Source organism: Chelon labrosus, assembly GCF_963514085.1.
Source record: "Chelon labrosus genome assembly, chromosome: 13".
Taxonomy (NCBI): domain Eukaryota; kingdom Metazoa; phylum Chordata; class Actinopteri; order Mugiliformes; family Mugilidae; genus Chelon; species Chelon labrosus.
In genome coordinates, this window is record NC_140346.1 from 14,279,329 (window position 1) to 14,295,636 (window position 16,308).

At 42.0% G+C, this 16,308-nt stretch overlaps 1 protein-coding gene across 1 annotated transcript; it reads left to right on the top strand.

Annotated features, from left to right (window-relative positions):
- Nucleotides 1–886: 886 nt before the first annotated feature.
- LOC311498712 (putative E3 ubiquitin-protein ligase HERC4) lies at nt 887–11,805 on the top strand. Its single transcript, XM_084559418.1, has 23 exons — nt 887–1,135; nt 2,265–2,415; nt 2,496–2,572; nt 3,373–3,600; nt 3,731–3,822; nt 3,929–4,056; nt 4,201–4,352; nt 4,602–4,657; nt 4,744–4,835; nt 4,926–4,985; nt 5,092–5,188; nt 5,273–5,447; nt 6,120–6,271; nt 6,411–6,530; nt 6,652–6,750; nt 6,891–7,070; nt 7,553–7,693; nt 7,790–7,956; nt 8,134–8,200; nt 8,305–8,375; nt 9,047–9,230; nt 10,889–10,991; nt 11,083–11,805. Exons 1-23 carry the CDS (start codon nt 919–921, stop codon nt 11,310–11,312), a joined length of 3,039 nt encoding a protein of 1,012 aa, XP_084415544.1. The 5' UTR covers nt 887–918; the 3' UTR covers nt 11,313–11,805.
- Nucleotides 11,806–16,308: the final 4,503 nt, after the last annotated feature.

The window sequence follows — 16,308 nt, forward strand, 5'->3', positions numbered from 1 at the left end:
CCGGAGAGAACCCACGCAGACACAGGGAGAACAAGCAAACTCCACACAGAAAGGCCCCAGTCTGAACCTTCTTGCTGTGAGGCATCAGTGCTAACCACCATGCCACTGTGCCAACCTGAATGACTTTGATTTGAGTGAAAACAAAACCAACATCCAGTTGCTCTGCACCTTTTTTATGCTACGTAATGACACAGTGAAAGATTTTGTCACATTTTTTGCTAAAGAGTGTCTGTTTTCAGAATTAAAGACGATAATGTCACCAATGTTTTGTGTTCTTATTAATTACTGACCAGTATCCAGTAATTTTTCTGTTCTTTCTTCTTTTCTTAATATATATATTTTAATATTTATTAATTACAGACTTTTGCTGACTAAGATTAAATGACTTGAAGTTTTTGTTAATGTGGCTCCCCTCCACTTTCAGTCTGCTGTTTTCGTGCTGCCTTCACTATTTCCTGGACAGCTCGTAGATTTGAGTACTGTTGTGGTTGTGCATTAGTTTCACCCTCTGAGTGTGTGTAAAGATGGCCAAACCCTGCATAACATCACACATATTTTTGAGTCTGAGTGTGAGTTCCGGCTTGGCAGTGGCTACACCTAACTTCTGCTTAATTTAAAGACAGGTTATGACTTTTCATTAGAATATGTTCATTTTGGGTGATTTTCCACGATCCAAATCAGCCTATATGAAAAGAAAGAGAGAATTTATATTCCTGATACCCCTTAAAGTCTCTATGCCACCTTTCTTTCTCCCCCCGTGACTATTTGTCTAGATCCGCCCTGATCCTGAGTGCCTCCAAGGCGCTTCAACGGGTAACTGTAATAATTTCTGACAGCATTTGAAAGCAGCATCAGCTGAGAAAAAACACCCACAGAGACATGCACAACTCAGTCCATCAGGTGTTGACATCGGTAGACATGCAGCTGTTCTGTTGGGGAGACAGCTCCAGTGGACAGTTCGGTCCGCGGGAAGCTCTCAGCCCGGCGTCCTGGACCGTGCCCGGGGTCATAACCGACAGCTGCTGCGGGGAACGACACACTTTATTCCTCACTGCGGATGGAAGCGTGTTGTCATGTGGGCACAACTCGCAAGGACAACTTGGAAGAAACAATAACAAAGATGAGAAGACGCCAGGTGAGTAAAGTTGGCGTTTTCAAAAGTTTTCGGAGCAGCTGGAACATAGGAAACTGGTCTGTTTCTCTAAGTTTTTATGATTGTTTTGTTTTTTGTAGTTTTTGTGAAGGCGTTCAAATTAACGGCAAGATAATTAAGTGACGCCAGGTGAGTAAAGTTGGCGTTTTCAAAAGTTTTCGGAGCAGCTGGAACATAGGAAACTGGTCTGTTTCGCTAAGTTTTTATCATTATTTTGTTTTTTGTAGTTTTTATGAAGGCGTTCAAATTAACGGCAAGATAATTAAGTGAGTTTCAGTTTCGTTTAATCTCTGTCAGTCTATGTAACGAAAGCGAACCACAACATATCGTGTGTTGAGTTCAAGTACAGTTGGAAAAACTAGACATTCAGCATTCAGGGGTTGGATGCGGTGGAGAGTATTTGATGTACGAAATGTATAAATGTCCTAATGTAGGTGGAATAGATAAATACAATAATGCTGATGTATACACTGAAAAATAAATAGTGGAAAACAAATCTGGTTTCAGTATGTCAGTAAATTAAGCATTAAGCAAAATGTAATTGAACTATCAAAAATAAATTAGTGTTTATTTGTCTATTAGTGTTCTATAACTATATACATCGATCAGTCATGACATTATGACCACTGACAGGAGAAGTAAATAACATTGACCATCTTGTGACAATTCAATGTTCTGCTGGGAAACTTTTGGACCTGGCATTCATTCATGTGGATGTTACTTAGACATGTACCACCCACCTAGACCAGACCAGACACCCCCACCCTACAGCAATGATACAGCAGGATGCAGCCTGACACAGGCGCACACACATAAACGGTTTAATAACAACTCAAAAAATCATGAAAAACAGCACAAGGTGTTGACCTGGCCTCCAAATTCACTAGATCCCAAACTGATCAAGTATCTGTGGGATATACTGGAACAAACCTGAACCACAGAGGCCCCTCCCCTGAAAGCACAAGGGAGACCTACACAGTATTAGGTCATAATGTTATGCCTGATCGGTGTACATTTTTTTATTAATGAGTATTACCACTAATATAAAAAACTGAATGTTTTTGTTGCTAGATTACTGAAATGACTTGTCCGAGTTTCCGTCATGTGTCAGGTCGTGTGGAGAGGCTCGGTGATGTGGTGGCGATGGCTTGTGGTCAGGACCATTGTGTGGCTGTGTGCGCATCAGGACAGTTGTTCTCCTGGGGGGCAGGAGGGGATGGACAGCTCGGAACGATACCACCGTGCAACAGATATCGACCAAGGCAAGACCCCAGACTATTGGATATGCACACTCATGACCGAAAGTCATATTTTAACCATTTTTTGTCTCATGACCTCGCAGCCAGGTTCCCCTACCGTTGCCCATGTTAATAATTCAAGTGGCTTGTGGAAAGTCACACTCCCTGGCACTGGCCAAAGGTACGACAACGCACACACTGACGGCAGAGTTGCATATTTATATATTTATATGGAACACAGCTGACTCCTGTTTCCCAGCCTATAATGTCTAATGTAACAGTAAGTTAGTTTCATTCTTAAAAGTTGCTGAATCCTTGCTCCCTCCTTCATATCCATCCCTCCATCCATTTTCATCCCCTCATCCGATGGCGGGTCATGGTGACAGTAAGCGTACCATGGTATTCCAGATGTTAATATCTCTAGCAGTGCATTCTATAGTCTCCTAAGGGATCCCGAGGTGTTCCTATGCCAGTCTAGATATTTTACATATCCCAGCTGGCTGTGCCTGGTAAACCTCCAAGGACAGGCCCCTAGGTGGCATCCTCACCAAATTCCCAAACCACCTAAAGTGGCCCCTTTTGATTTGAAGGACTCCCCACAATCTCCAGATGTCCTCCTAAGGCTGAACCAGGTCACCCTATGGAGGAAACTCCACAATCACAGAACAGTCCACTTATCTTCCACTACTTTGGCTCTTGGATCTATTGCTGTTCTTCTGTTTAGGTGTAAAAGTAGAGGTGAAGCCTACATTCTTATGAGCATGAATGATACACAACCTGAAAGCTCATTGGCTGCACCACAAGTGTGTCGCCTTAGGAGTGGATGGGTAGCAGCAGAGAAGAATTTTCCTGAACTTACTAAACTTCCTCAATGCTTAGATTCTGTCACTTGTGTTACATTTAAAAAGTCTTTTTAATAAGAAACTGTCTATGACGCTCTTTTCACAACTATTTCTTTATTTTTCTACACTGATTCCAAAGGGGGAGATGTCTTTTCGTGGGGTTCAAACAGTCATGGTCAGCTCGGTCTGGGGAAGGAAGCGTCATTGCCATACACCCCGAACCTGGTGAAGGCTCTGACCGGTGCAGCTGTGACACAGATTGCCGCCGGGGGGACCCACTCTCTGTTCCTCACGCTCCCTGGCCTGGTGTACTGCTGTGGGGCCAATAAGTGTGGCCAGCTGGGGCTCAACAGGGTGGATGAGAAAGGTACAGTCATTTAATTCATCTCAGGCTCTCGCTCATTGGTTAATTTTTAGCGAGGAGTAGGTTGACCGTAAAGGTGGAGCCCACTGGGGATTATTAGACATGTCAGTCATTTACCACACTTCTTTAACAGGCAGGTTCAACATCTGTGCGGTGCCTGCACTCAGACCTCTGAGAGTCTGCTTCATAAGCTGTGGAGAATCCCACACTGCAGTGTTAACAAAGGTACAGACTTCCTTGTTCTCACCTCTATATGTTGGCGTTTTTCTACAGAATGGCACAAAATTGTTTGATTCCCGCTGACCGTTAAGGTGTTATCATGTGATTCTAGGATGGTGAAGTTTTCACTTTTGGAGAGGGAAGGCACGCACAGCTCGGTCACAACTCCACTGCTAATGAAGTGAGACCCAGACTGATTGACAGTCTGGATGGACCCGCTACCCAGATTGCATGTGGCAGGTAAAAACTATACTGCCACAGTCATAAATCATCACATTTATGGTCACGTGGAGAAGTTCAAACTAGATGACTGTATTTAAATGCTAGTCAAATACTAAATACTTTCATATTCTGTCAGGTAACTTATTAAATCACATTTCCCAGGCGTCACACTTTGGTTTTGGGCTCCTCTGGACACGTGTGGGCTTTTGGCAATGGGGCCAAAGGTCAAATTGGAAGGGGAGAGGCACAGGGCAGTCTGACTCCCACATTGGTTCAGCTTCCATGGACCGCGGACAGTGCAGCAGCACCCAGTGGTATGTATGAACAGGCCAGCAGGTGTCAGATTTTCGCATACGTGTACATGTTCTTGTTCACATTTTTCCACTTAGAGTAACAACAAAATTTTTATGAGATGCATTAAGTGATGAAGAACTTCCTCAGTAGCAATATAATGGCTGCCAAAGACCATATTCACAGACAGTTCTTCAGATTCAACAGATTCAAGCCAAACCGAAGACTAACGGACTTAAAACTGAATTTCTTGCTTTCATTTGTTTAATCAGACTTGAAAATATCAGCTGGGTGGAACACAAACGTCGCTTACTCCGCACCTGCAAGGGTAATGTTTAATGAATTAAAAACTCAAATATCATAAAGATTTTCTCAGAAAAAAAAAACCAACTTAATTAACTTTTTTCTTCAAAGAACTTGGATCGCGTGCAGACAACTGGACGCCTGGATGAGACAAAACTGCAAAGATGGCTGACGATGAGTCTCGGTAATGAGGAGGCCAGAAGGTAATTTGTCACAGCTCTGACATATTAAATATAAACAACATTAACTGCTGTGTTTATAAGACTTTCCTAATTCTTTTTTCCCTTTAACAGAGAAATAGCTTCAATGTTCTCGACAACTTCAAGTCTTGTTGCAAGTTTCACGAAAGCCAGGTACGTCTTTTTTTTTCTTTCTTCAGGGTATGGGAAAGAAAGTTCTCGAACTACAATATTGATACTGCCAGTTATTTATTTGTGTTAATACTATGTGTGATTTCAGTGATCCTACGTTAGAAGCAGGGGCTTTAACTGTGGACCTTGAGGCTGCTAGCAGAGTTTTTGATCAGCTGTTGGCTGTACCATGGATCCGACAATCAGTTAGGAACATCCTTTGATGTTTAACATTTCAGACACATGAGCAAATACTGCCACTTGGTAACACTGATTTATTTTCCATGCAGGTAGACATAAAAGAGCTGGTTTGCCTGGTTGTTTATTCAAGAGGTGCCTTAAAATCTCCAGAGATCATCCTGCTTCTGCTGACGTGCCCCCTTCTGGAAGAAGATGCTATCCGTGGAGTTTTGCCTCTTGCGATCATCATAATGGATCTGAGTGAGAAGACTCGGGCAACACTAAGTAAACAACTACAGATTTATTTTTATTTTTTATCAGTGTTGGCAAACAATTCAAATTTTATCCAATTTATACAACAATCAACCACAACATTAAAACCACTGACAGGAGAAGTGAATAACATTGACCATCTTGAACAATACAATGTGGGGAAACTTTTGGACCTGGCATTGATGTGGATGTTACTTAGACATGTACCACCCACCTAGACCAGACCAGACACCCCCACCCCATAGCAATGACACTCCTTGATGGCAGCAGCCATCCCCAGCAGGATGCAGCCTGACACACACACACAAACGGTTTAACAACAACTCAAAAAACATGAAAAACAGCACAAGGTGTTGACCTGGCCTCCAAATTCACTAGATCCCAAACTGATCAAGTATCTGTGGGATGCACTGGAACAAGCCTGATCCACAGAGGCCCCTCCCCTCAACCCATAGGACCCAAAGGCCCCTCCTAACAACTTTCGTCTTACTGGGCACCACAAGACACCCTCAGAACGCCCATGCCCATTCTCTGATGAGGCTCAAGGGAGACCTACACAATATGAGGAAGGTGGTCATAATGTTATGCCTGATCAGTATACAACCCCACTTCAAAGAAACTAAACATTTCCTTTGATGAATAATTTGTTCGGTGAATGTATTGTGTGTGTTTTTTGTTCTGCAGAGAGCTGGTGGTCTTCACTGTCACCCTCCTTACTGAAAAAGCACATTCTGGTCTTCAAAAAGGCCCTGGTCTTCATACTAAAAAATGGCCTCTTAGCCACTTACAACCCAGGAGTCAGATACTTGCTGGAGGTCCTCAAGCTACTCTACAAAGTCAGTGCAAGTTTTTTGAAATTTCCAATTGCCAGTCTTTCTTTATCAATCAAAAGTTGCTAGGACTGTAAAGTTGTAGGCCTGTTAAAATGAAACTTTATAGTGCATTGATGAGATGATGAATTGGATTTGTTCACAGGTAAACAAAGCTGTAAAGCCCGACCAAGTCCCACTGAGCACTTTTTACGTGGAGGAAATCGTTGGGAATGTGCAGCCGTTCGAGGATGTCAGCCTTTGGAGAACGTTTTCTAAAATAGAGGTAAAAACTAACAGTATAGTTTACATGATGCTGACCCGTTCATGTGGTCTGAATAGATTAGAATTTCCGTTGCACTGCTTCCGACTGAAATTATTTCTTGGTAACTTGTCTTTTATTACAGGACGACAAGAACACACCTGCAATCTTCTGCCGCTACCCATTCCTTTTCAATCTGGTGTGCAAGGTGGCAGTTTTTAACATCGTAGCACATGTATCGAAGGTGCAGTACAAATATTCAGTACTTTATAAAGCTCACTAATATGAGCATTTATTTTAGAGAAATACCTCACATAATCTGTAATTATATTAAAAGTGATATTTTTGGGGATTTCTTTATAACGGAGGCTTTTGTAATTACAGAAGAGGCATAATATGGATCCTGGACTGGCTATGTGGTGGCCTCAAGAAACTCTGGGAAATCTCCCGGAACCTAGCGCTCCCCCGGTCTTCCAGCTAACTCTCAGACGAACTCACTTGGTCGAGGACACCTTCAGACAGCTCGCTGCAGCCGACCACTGTGCCTTCCAAAGGGAACTTGTGGTAAATACAAGAATAAAACCTGGCCAGCTTTTGTGTTATAAGACCGAATGTAGAAGATTCTCATTCCTTCGCTTCAGGGTAATTGAAGGTGCATTCCAGCCATTTCACTGGGCACAAATACTGGATTCTACATTTCCTTGAATGCAATGTGGACTACATCCACACAGTTTTTAAAAAAAAAACAGAAAATGTTGTAGCTTAGACGCTACTGCAACATTTTACAGCCAAAACTGAGACTTTCGGAAATGCGGCTCACCCTGTTTTAGTTGTGTTTTGGTCTGGACAAGAGAAAGTTAGTGCCTTTTCATCATATTTTGAAAGGTCTTGCATCTCCCCCAGTATGCATCACCGGCACATGCATACTGTATGCCTAGTGTATGTCAGTGGTCATGTGATATGCACTTCATCGTTGCTAATAGGGACAGAGATTATTTCTGAAAGAATGTTATTATTGATAATTGATGTCATTTTCTCTATCCTAGGTGCAGTTTTTGGATAACAAGAAGTTGTCACTTGTTGACAAAAAGGAGTTTTTCTTCCATGTGTTCAAGGAGCTGATGAATCCCAAATCTGAAATTGTTATGTACAATGAGAGCGAGACTGTGGCCTGGTTCCCTCCCAAAGTAAGACCAGCTTTTGGTCCAAAGTTGTTGACGAGGTCAAGCAACACATTTCAACTAGACTAAATTATTACTGCTCTTTATTCACCCACTAAACAGCCAAAAGAGGAGGAGAAGACTTACTTCCTGTTTGGTGTTCTGTGCGGCCTGGCTCTGTACAACCACAACATCGTCTACATGCCCTTCTCACAAGCTCTGTTCAAGAAGCTGGTCCGTGTCAAACCCTCACTGGACGACATGAGGGAGTTTGATCCTGTACTGGCAGAGTAAGAGCGATTTAAAAATGCATAACTGCACATAGTTGGCAATCCTCCAGTTATGTGGATTAAAAACTGAAATATGTATAGCAAAGAAAGTTATGTAGCATATTTGGAGCATTTATAAAGCACTATAAAGCACAGGTCAGGATAAGTAATCAGTAGCAATGTTTACTTTGTCTTCAGGTCTTGGAAGTGCATCTTGGAGGACTACATTCCTGATATGGTCCCAACACTGGAGATTACTTTCACTGTAAGTTTTCAAAATCACAGTTTGGATCATTGACAGTTTTATTCAATATGCCCAGATGTATTGGTGAAATATTCCACTCTTAATGTAATTATTATCTATTGCAGGCCCCCTGGTGTGGTGAGAACGTTGAGCTTGATCCAAAAGAACCCGGAAAACGAGTCACTCGTGCAAACAGGTGTGTTTAAACAGAAATAATCAAGGAAGCAGTCAGCAGCACCCATGATCATTAACCGTATATAAAGATGGATGAACTCCCAGCAGTAACATACGTTCTGCACCTGCATGAAAGGGAATAATTCTACTGGCAAAGCCGGAGAAGCTATCATTAGATGGGAGTATGTCTGTGGATGTTCTCAGTCATCCAGGTCATGATGTATGCAAAAGACAAAGCTAAAAATGCAGCTGGACTTGTTTGGGTTTAATTTAAGATGTTTTACCACTCACCCAATTAGCTGGCAACCTGTGAGGGTCACCCACCTGTATCTCAAGGTGGCTACACCTTCAATTATGAAAAACAAAGCAGTTTTATAACAAATCACTGTAAACAGTTAACTATTTGAACATGGGGACCCAAGTGGACATTTGAGGAACTGCAGTTTCTGACACTTGACAAGGTTTTCACTTGCTCACAGCAACAACACAGATTTAGTTTGATACTAAATTTAAACATCTTCATTATATTTCTGTCAGATTGTGTGTCCAGTATCATCCCAACTTTCATGTGTTTCTCATGTCAGATGAAAATCCTTGTCATTGGGGAATTGAAAACTAAAACTGAATGCGCACTTTGTTATTATGATGTGTTAGAGCTGCTTATATATCCGTTGGAATTATTTTTCTTAATAGGGAAGAATTCATAGCTGCCTTTGTCGACTACGTCTTCAACAAATCAGTGGAGGGAATATTTGAAGCTTTCCGAAGAGGGTTTTTCAAGGTGTGCGACATCGACGTGGTGGAGTTCTTCCAGCCGGAGGAGCTGCAAGCGGTGATGGTGGGCCAAGAAAACTACGACTGGGACGTATTCAAGCAGGTATGCTGAGGAAGATATGCAGAATTTCCCAGTTCCTACAGGTTTGGGTGAAGTGCTTGTGGGGAAGTAACCCAAGACTTGTAATTCAGCCAATGAGCAATGAAATATTTAATGAAAACCAACAATTTGACCTCCTTAGCTTTATAATTTCTACCTTTGACTTTTTGAACTCAGGGTTTTGTGGTCATTTTGTTTCCCCACAACATGATTGTATTATCGTTAATTGCATCTTCACAATTCAACCCTCAACAAATGAAGAGGAATTAACGTTTAAGGAACAATGCTTTTAAAGTAAGTTCATATATGTAACATGACATGAAGTCAAGTGAAACACCTGTAGTATTTTTATTTTGAAGTTGAGGGAAAAAATACTTGAACAACAATCTAATAATATTCTATGATAAACGTATTTTAAAGGGGAATTGCCGTTTTTACAACCTGGACCTTATTTCTGGTATAAAATACGATCGTTTACTCACCCATATAACTTTAGTGTCATTTGGAGTTGTTCGGAAGATATTTAACTCCAGCGGGGCGCCATGTATATCCCTATAGTGGGGGTGAATTATTTGCAGTAGCAAATTACAGGTAAACAAGCCAACCATCAGAGACGACATCATCCAGGTCAGAAGTTAGTAAGTCAATCTACAGACCCCGGATGATGATAACAGGTAACTCTGGACTCAACAGGGAATAGCACTAGCGTATCAAAACAAAATATTGGTGAAATGAACGAGTTTCGTGGCAGATAATGTGTTATTTAGAGGCTGCATTTCGGTGACCCAGTCACTATATGCAGATACATGGCACTCTCCTGGATCTAAATATCTTCCGAACGACTCGAAATTACACCAAAGTCGTATTTTATGAAAAGAAATAAGGTCCAGATTGTAAAAAACGGTAATTCTCCTTTAAGTTAAATTGCAGGAGTACTTTAAATTTAAAATGTACAGATATAATATTAATAGATTAATAATACTGATGCTTTAATGTGTAAGCGTCTTTTGACTGTTGCAGCCAGTTGAATTGGATACCTTGGTAGAGTCGTTCTCAACCTAGTGACTGTCTTTGTTTTTATTTGATTATTTAACATCTTGGGCCTCAAATCATTTAAATTAAACCGTTTAAAAAGTTTAGAAGATACGTGTATTCCTTGAGGTAACTGCTGACGCCTCGGACATCTTAAATGTGAGGCCCCAGCTTTTTTTTCTTTTTTTTTAGGATGCACAAGTCAAAGAGACTGAGGATCACTGCTTACTGGCTTAATTCCCACTTAACTGTTCACACAGATAAAAAATAAAATATTCTGCTAAGATATACGCTTTTTTTTTGTGCTATTTGTGGAATACTAGGGCCCATGTAAATGCGGTAAGAATACAGCTTTTATGTGAAATCGTAATTTAAAAAGTGAGCATATCTGTCAGATAGACGCAGTGGAGTAAAAAGCAGTAAAAAGCAGTTAGGTTTAAGGCCTTGTCAAAGAATTTCACATAATGCCAGGAGGCGAAAAACCCCTCAACAATGCAGCTTTAAGTTAATCACCAGCGATTTCAACAGCAGCATGTGCACAGTCTGAAATCTCAAGAATAAAATTTGCAAAAGTATGTATGTACATTTTAAAACCTTTGTTACATTAGATTTTTTTTAATTCCAAACAGAACACAGTTTATGAAGGAGACTACCATGCCGGACATCCAAACATCCTCATCTTCTGGGAGGTGTTTGAGGCAATGACACCGGAGGACAAGAAAGCTTTCCTCTGTAAGTAACAAACATTTTCCTGATAATAAATTGCCTTTTGATTGTTTTCCGCCTTACCACATCAATTTAATTTCTTTTTTGTCACCACCAGTGTTCGTAACAGGCAATGACCGCGTACCCTTCCTGGGAATGGAGAGCATCAGGATGGGAGTGGCCGTCTTGCCCAACGTCAATGAACTCCATATGCCAGAAGCACTCACCTGCCACTGTCTGCTGTTACTGCCCATCTACCGCAGATACCCAGTCAACAGGACGATGGAGACCAGGCTTCTTGAGGCTATTTATCACAACAGAGGCTTCTGGAAGAACAATGAAGACTGAAGTAACCAAGGCTGCTTCTTCTTAAAAAAAGAAAAAAAAAACCTTAAGTTTGATGGTTTTTTTGACTATATATTCTGTCCGGTGTAATAATATAGATGCTGCTATTTTAACATAAGTTCTATCTATGTGTAGGCTTTCACCAGCAGTTCATGTTGTCATTTAGTAGTTTGAGAGTAGTCATCATATGTAACCCTGCCTGTATTTGTTCTTTAATTTCTGATGCCACTTGCTGTTAAATGTTTTAACATTTCTTTTTTTTTTTAAAAATATATCTCCACTTACACTGCCGTTGCTGCTCCTCTGACATGATAACCTCACTCTTTAGGACTGTATATCAAGTCTTTGCATTAAACAATCTTTCCAGTTAAACAAGCTTCCATTTTTATGTTCAAGTATTTAAAAACAACGAAGCTAAACTGTATGTTGCTTTCGGAAATCATTTATTTTCTCCCACTTGTATTGTAATAACCAGGCAATTCAGTAATACACAGGATAAGATGTTACAATCCCTTGTGCCAAGATCACAGGCAAAACACGTTTAGAGGCCCTGTTCAACTAAGAAACCCTACCGAACCTACGGTCATGTCAAACATTGTGAAACATAAGCTAACCTAACGCTGCTGGCTTGTATGGTCCGCTCAGCAGCTAACCACAGCTACCAAGCAACATGAAGACATCAGGAACCTGGGGGGTATTCCAGAAAGCAGGTTTACCGCTAACTCTGGGTATGTAAACCCAGAGTTAGCGGTAAACCTGGGATTTCGGTTCCAGAACGCTCAAATATGATCAGGCTATGTAAGTAACTATGGTAACATAGGCTCTGAACTTAACTGGGTATGTAAACCCAGAGTTAGCGGTAAACCTGGGATTTCGGTTCCAGAACGCTCAAAAATGATCAGGCTATGTAAGTAACTATAGTAACATAGGCTCTGAACTTAACCTGGTAGGGGTAGGTTTTGTATAGGTTATGTTCGGGTATTTAAGTGCACGTTCAGCCAGACCGCTGTTTCCACACTTGTCACACAATGACGTTTCCTTTTGAGGAAGATCCAATTGACATTGAAGCACAAATCATTCGGGCTATTCACCGTGAGAGGGTATAAGACCACGACTTGATATCCTTTCTTTTCCTAATGAGTTTTTGCCAGAGCGCTACTGTTTTTCTGCGGAATCTTTAATTTATTTAAACAACATTCTCCATCCCCACATTTCGAACGTTACGCATCGTGGATTCGCTCATCGTAATTGTTGCGCGTGCGATAACCTATTGCACAACATTGCAACGTTGCGCAATGAATTAGTTCCTGCTATTGAGGAGCAGATAGGAACACATTCAGCAACTTGACATCAGAGATGGTCAAAGAATGCGTGATGAAATCTGTCACAATCACTTCAACCAAAAAATAAATAAATAAATAAATGCACGTAAGACTGTTTCACACATTTATTTGCCCATTGCGTGTTTCATGGCCTGTAAAGAGAAAACACTTCATTATAGAGCAAATGTTCTGATCCAGTGTTCTCATGCACTGACAGAAAACATGAAGAAACTATGCTCTAGTCTCTGCACAGCATTTCTTTACCTCGATTCCTCCGTGACTGCTGATAATGTCTCTTCATCCTCCTATTATTTATATGAACGGTAATATTGGCTATAAATTGGTCATTTTCGAACATGCAAGGCTACACAAATTAGACATAAGTGATTTAGACGTAGGCCTATTAGGGTAAATACATTGCACTTGTTCATTTTGCTCCTCCTGGGAGGTTGAGGGCTCCGATGACGTGCCCCCAGGAATCCCCTCCATCATCGGACGCCCTCGATTGATACTGATCGCCAACTCCTCCACAGGGGCGGGGGGGGGGGGGGGGCACCGCTGGCCCAGAACCAGTCTTCCTCTCCTCTGCTTTCTTCCTATTGGCTTTGAAATGAATGTAACTTGTTGCAATACGGCAATTCAAGAATATAATACTGGATAAGTGATGTCTAAGATGATGCACCCAGATATATCTTACCAACTTGGACAATGTTTTTATATTTTGTTTTGACCTGCGGCCACGTTCTCTTAATGGCGGTCGGGTTACATCTAATTAAAAATAATACAATATATGACAAGGTAGTCTATAGTATAAGAAAGTCTCATACAAAGCAGTTAATATGTAGCCTAATATCTACTGAATTATTGTGCTTCTGACACATTAGTGTGCTATAGCCTACTAAACTTACGCATTTACGCGGTCGGCAATTCTCTGCCAAGCAAGATCTCGTTCCTTGGCAGACGCGCAAGTAGCCTATTGCTTTTTTTTCGTGATTGTCGCTCTTTCCTCCTCGTACGCCTCGAGCAGAACTTGCTGCTCCGCTTCAGAAAAATAGGCTGCTCTGCGCTTTGCCATTTTTACTCATGGTTTCGACTCTCAATAGATGATGCCTTTATAACTTCGCCGTGATCGCGCACAACTCTGGGTTAAACAATCCGGGGTTGATTGAACTGATTGCTAACCGGTGTTTTGGAACCGACAGCTCGGGTTTAGTCGCCTCAGGTTCAGACAACCCAGAGGTTAAGTTTTATCTCAGTGTTTGTTAAACCTGCTTTCTGGAATACCCCCCTGGCCTGGCAGTATGCAGCATGTCATTGGGGTTTTCAAGTGGGCACCTCCCTTCACCAATGTTTCGTTAAGTTAGGCCCACGACACCTCGAGAAGGCTTAACAGTGACTTCCAGGGTCCTGGAGTCACCCCCCTCCACACTGCCCCTGCACAACCTCGTTTTTCTCACCATTTCTCACCATTAATATTAGACAACAACTAATATTTCAATAATTAGCCTAGTCCTTTTATGAATCACGACACAAACAAATCTACCGTGGTTCACCCCGTTAATGCAGACTAAACCACAAAAGAAACAAATAAATCTACCGCGGTTCACCCCGTTGATGCGGACTAAACCACGAAACAAACAAATAAAACTACCGTGATTCGCCCCGTTGATGCGGGCTGAAACACGAAACAAACAAACAAATCTACCGTGATTCGCCCCGTTAATGCGGGCTGAAACACGAACCAATCAACCACATCTATAATGATTTGCAAACACACTAAAGTCACGCAGCCACCCTTACCTTTAGCTATACAAACTTAATGCGTTTATTCCCTCTGTTAACGGCCATGGAATTTACATTCACCCGTTTTTCCTCAATTGCAGCTGCTAAACATTTCATTAAGTTAGTGCATTGCTTTTGTTCTGCAGACAGAGGTAAAGGAGGAAGAGGAGAGCAAAGAAGCTAAAGAAGCAGAGCTGAGGAAGGTGTTTCAGACTGCTGTGAGTCTGTGCGTCCAGAGCGGCCTCATGACTCCAGAGAGAGGCCGTGGCTTCTACAGATCAGGTTAAATACATTCTGTGTGTCTGTGTGTGGAGTTCGTGTAGTTTTATTACTTGTCTCCAGCCCTCGACGCAGAGCTGCGGTTTGCTCTGGAAAAGCGTCCCGACGAAGACATTGCCAGACGCTGCTTGGTTTACGTCCACAAGGTCGTCAACGCAAAAGGGGAAAGAGAAAAAAAAATGATGAGTAACCAGCTGCAGCCAGAGACAGAGGTAAGAGTCATGTGTATCAGTTCACTCCATGACGTCAGATTTGATATGAGAAGCACAGAGGAGTCTATAATGAAACGAGACAACTAGATGTATTTGAAACATGTCTTTTCACTTATGTCAGATCATAAGTGTATCAAATGTGCCACAAAAAATAGCAAAAACAAACATGTTATCCATCTGTTCTCTGTATTCTTCTGACTCAGCCACTCAGAGCTCAACATCAGCCAGTGACCAGTTGTTGTCAGAGCTCTGCACCAGCTTCCTCCCCAGTCTCATCACTTCCTGCCAACTCCTGGTCTACATCAAAACCACAGAGTGTGACCGTCACCACGGTTACACGTCAACCAGGAGGCGAAGCTACGCCGAGTCTCTGTGCCAGCAGGTGTACTCTGACCTCGTGGAGTTGACGGACAGCTTCGATGTCCCAGAAACCGAAGGAGACTCTCCTCTGCGCGATACTTTGTCCAGAGAGCAGGTCGAGCAGGAGCAGCTGTGTGTCCTCCTGTTTCAGTTTTATGACATCACTCAGCCGGAGGAGGAAAAGGTCAGGATGGAGGATATTGTCTGAAATGTCTCAACTTATATTAAATGTTCAGTACTTTTTAGTTCTGTTTTACGCGTGCATCTAATTCAAAGTTATGTCATGGACTTTTTTTTGACATATTGTCTCTGTGCTGTGAAGCTCTGATGACAGTAGATCACTTTCATTGGCTCGAGATCAGAGACGATGTGGAGCAGAGGGACCGACGGTGCCCCCTAGTGGTGACAGGAGGACCATGCACAGGGAAGACTGTCTTGCTGGCCCACTGCACTCAGCAGGTGGGTGTACTGAAGTGAAATGTGAAACTGATATGAGAATGTGGCATTTCCTTTCCATCTTGTTTTTATCTCAAGAACAAGAATGACTCATGACTCAGTCTCAAAAAAGATTTTAAAACATAACTAATCAACATACATGTGGAAGAGGTGCAAAAGTCATTTGCATCATAGCACAGATGCAGACTGTTTCCACGTGTCTCTGTCCCCAGATAAAGTCTTGGCTAGCAGACAGCGATCCTGTGGTGATCACCTATTTTTGCAACCTGTCGATCAATACGTCGCCAGAACGTCTGCTGTCCAGCTTGTGTCGTCAGATAGCTCGCAGTTATCACTACAGCTCTTCCTCTGTGCAGGATCCCAGCTTCTCTTGTGGCACTGATTTGGATGATCCTGCCTGTGACCCCAGGGTGAACGTGTCCAACTCTCATCCAGAATCTGCTCAGGATCCTGACACTGGATCCAGCACCAAAGAGCGTGTTTCTGACTGTAAATCTAAAAAATCACATCCAGATCCTAGAGGACTTAATTCTGGCTTCACAAAACCTGACCTCTCTGAACTTAAATAAATGTCCTTCATCACTTTTC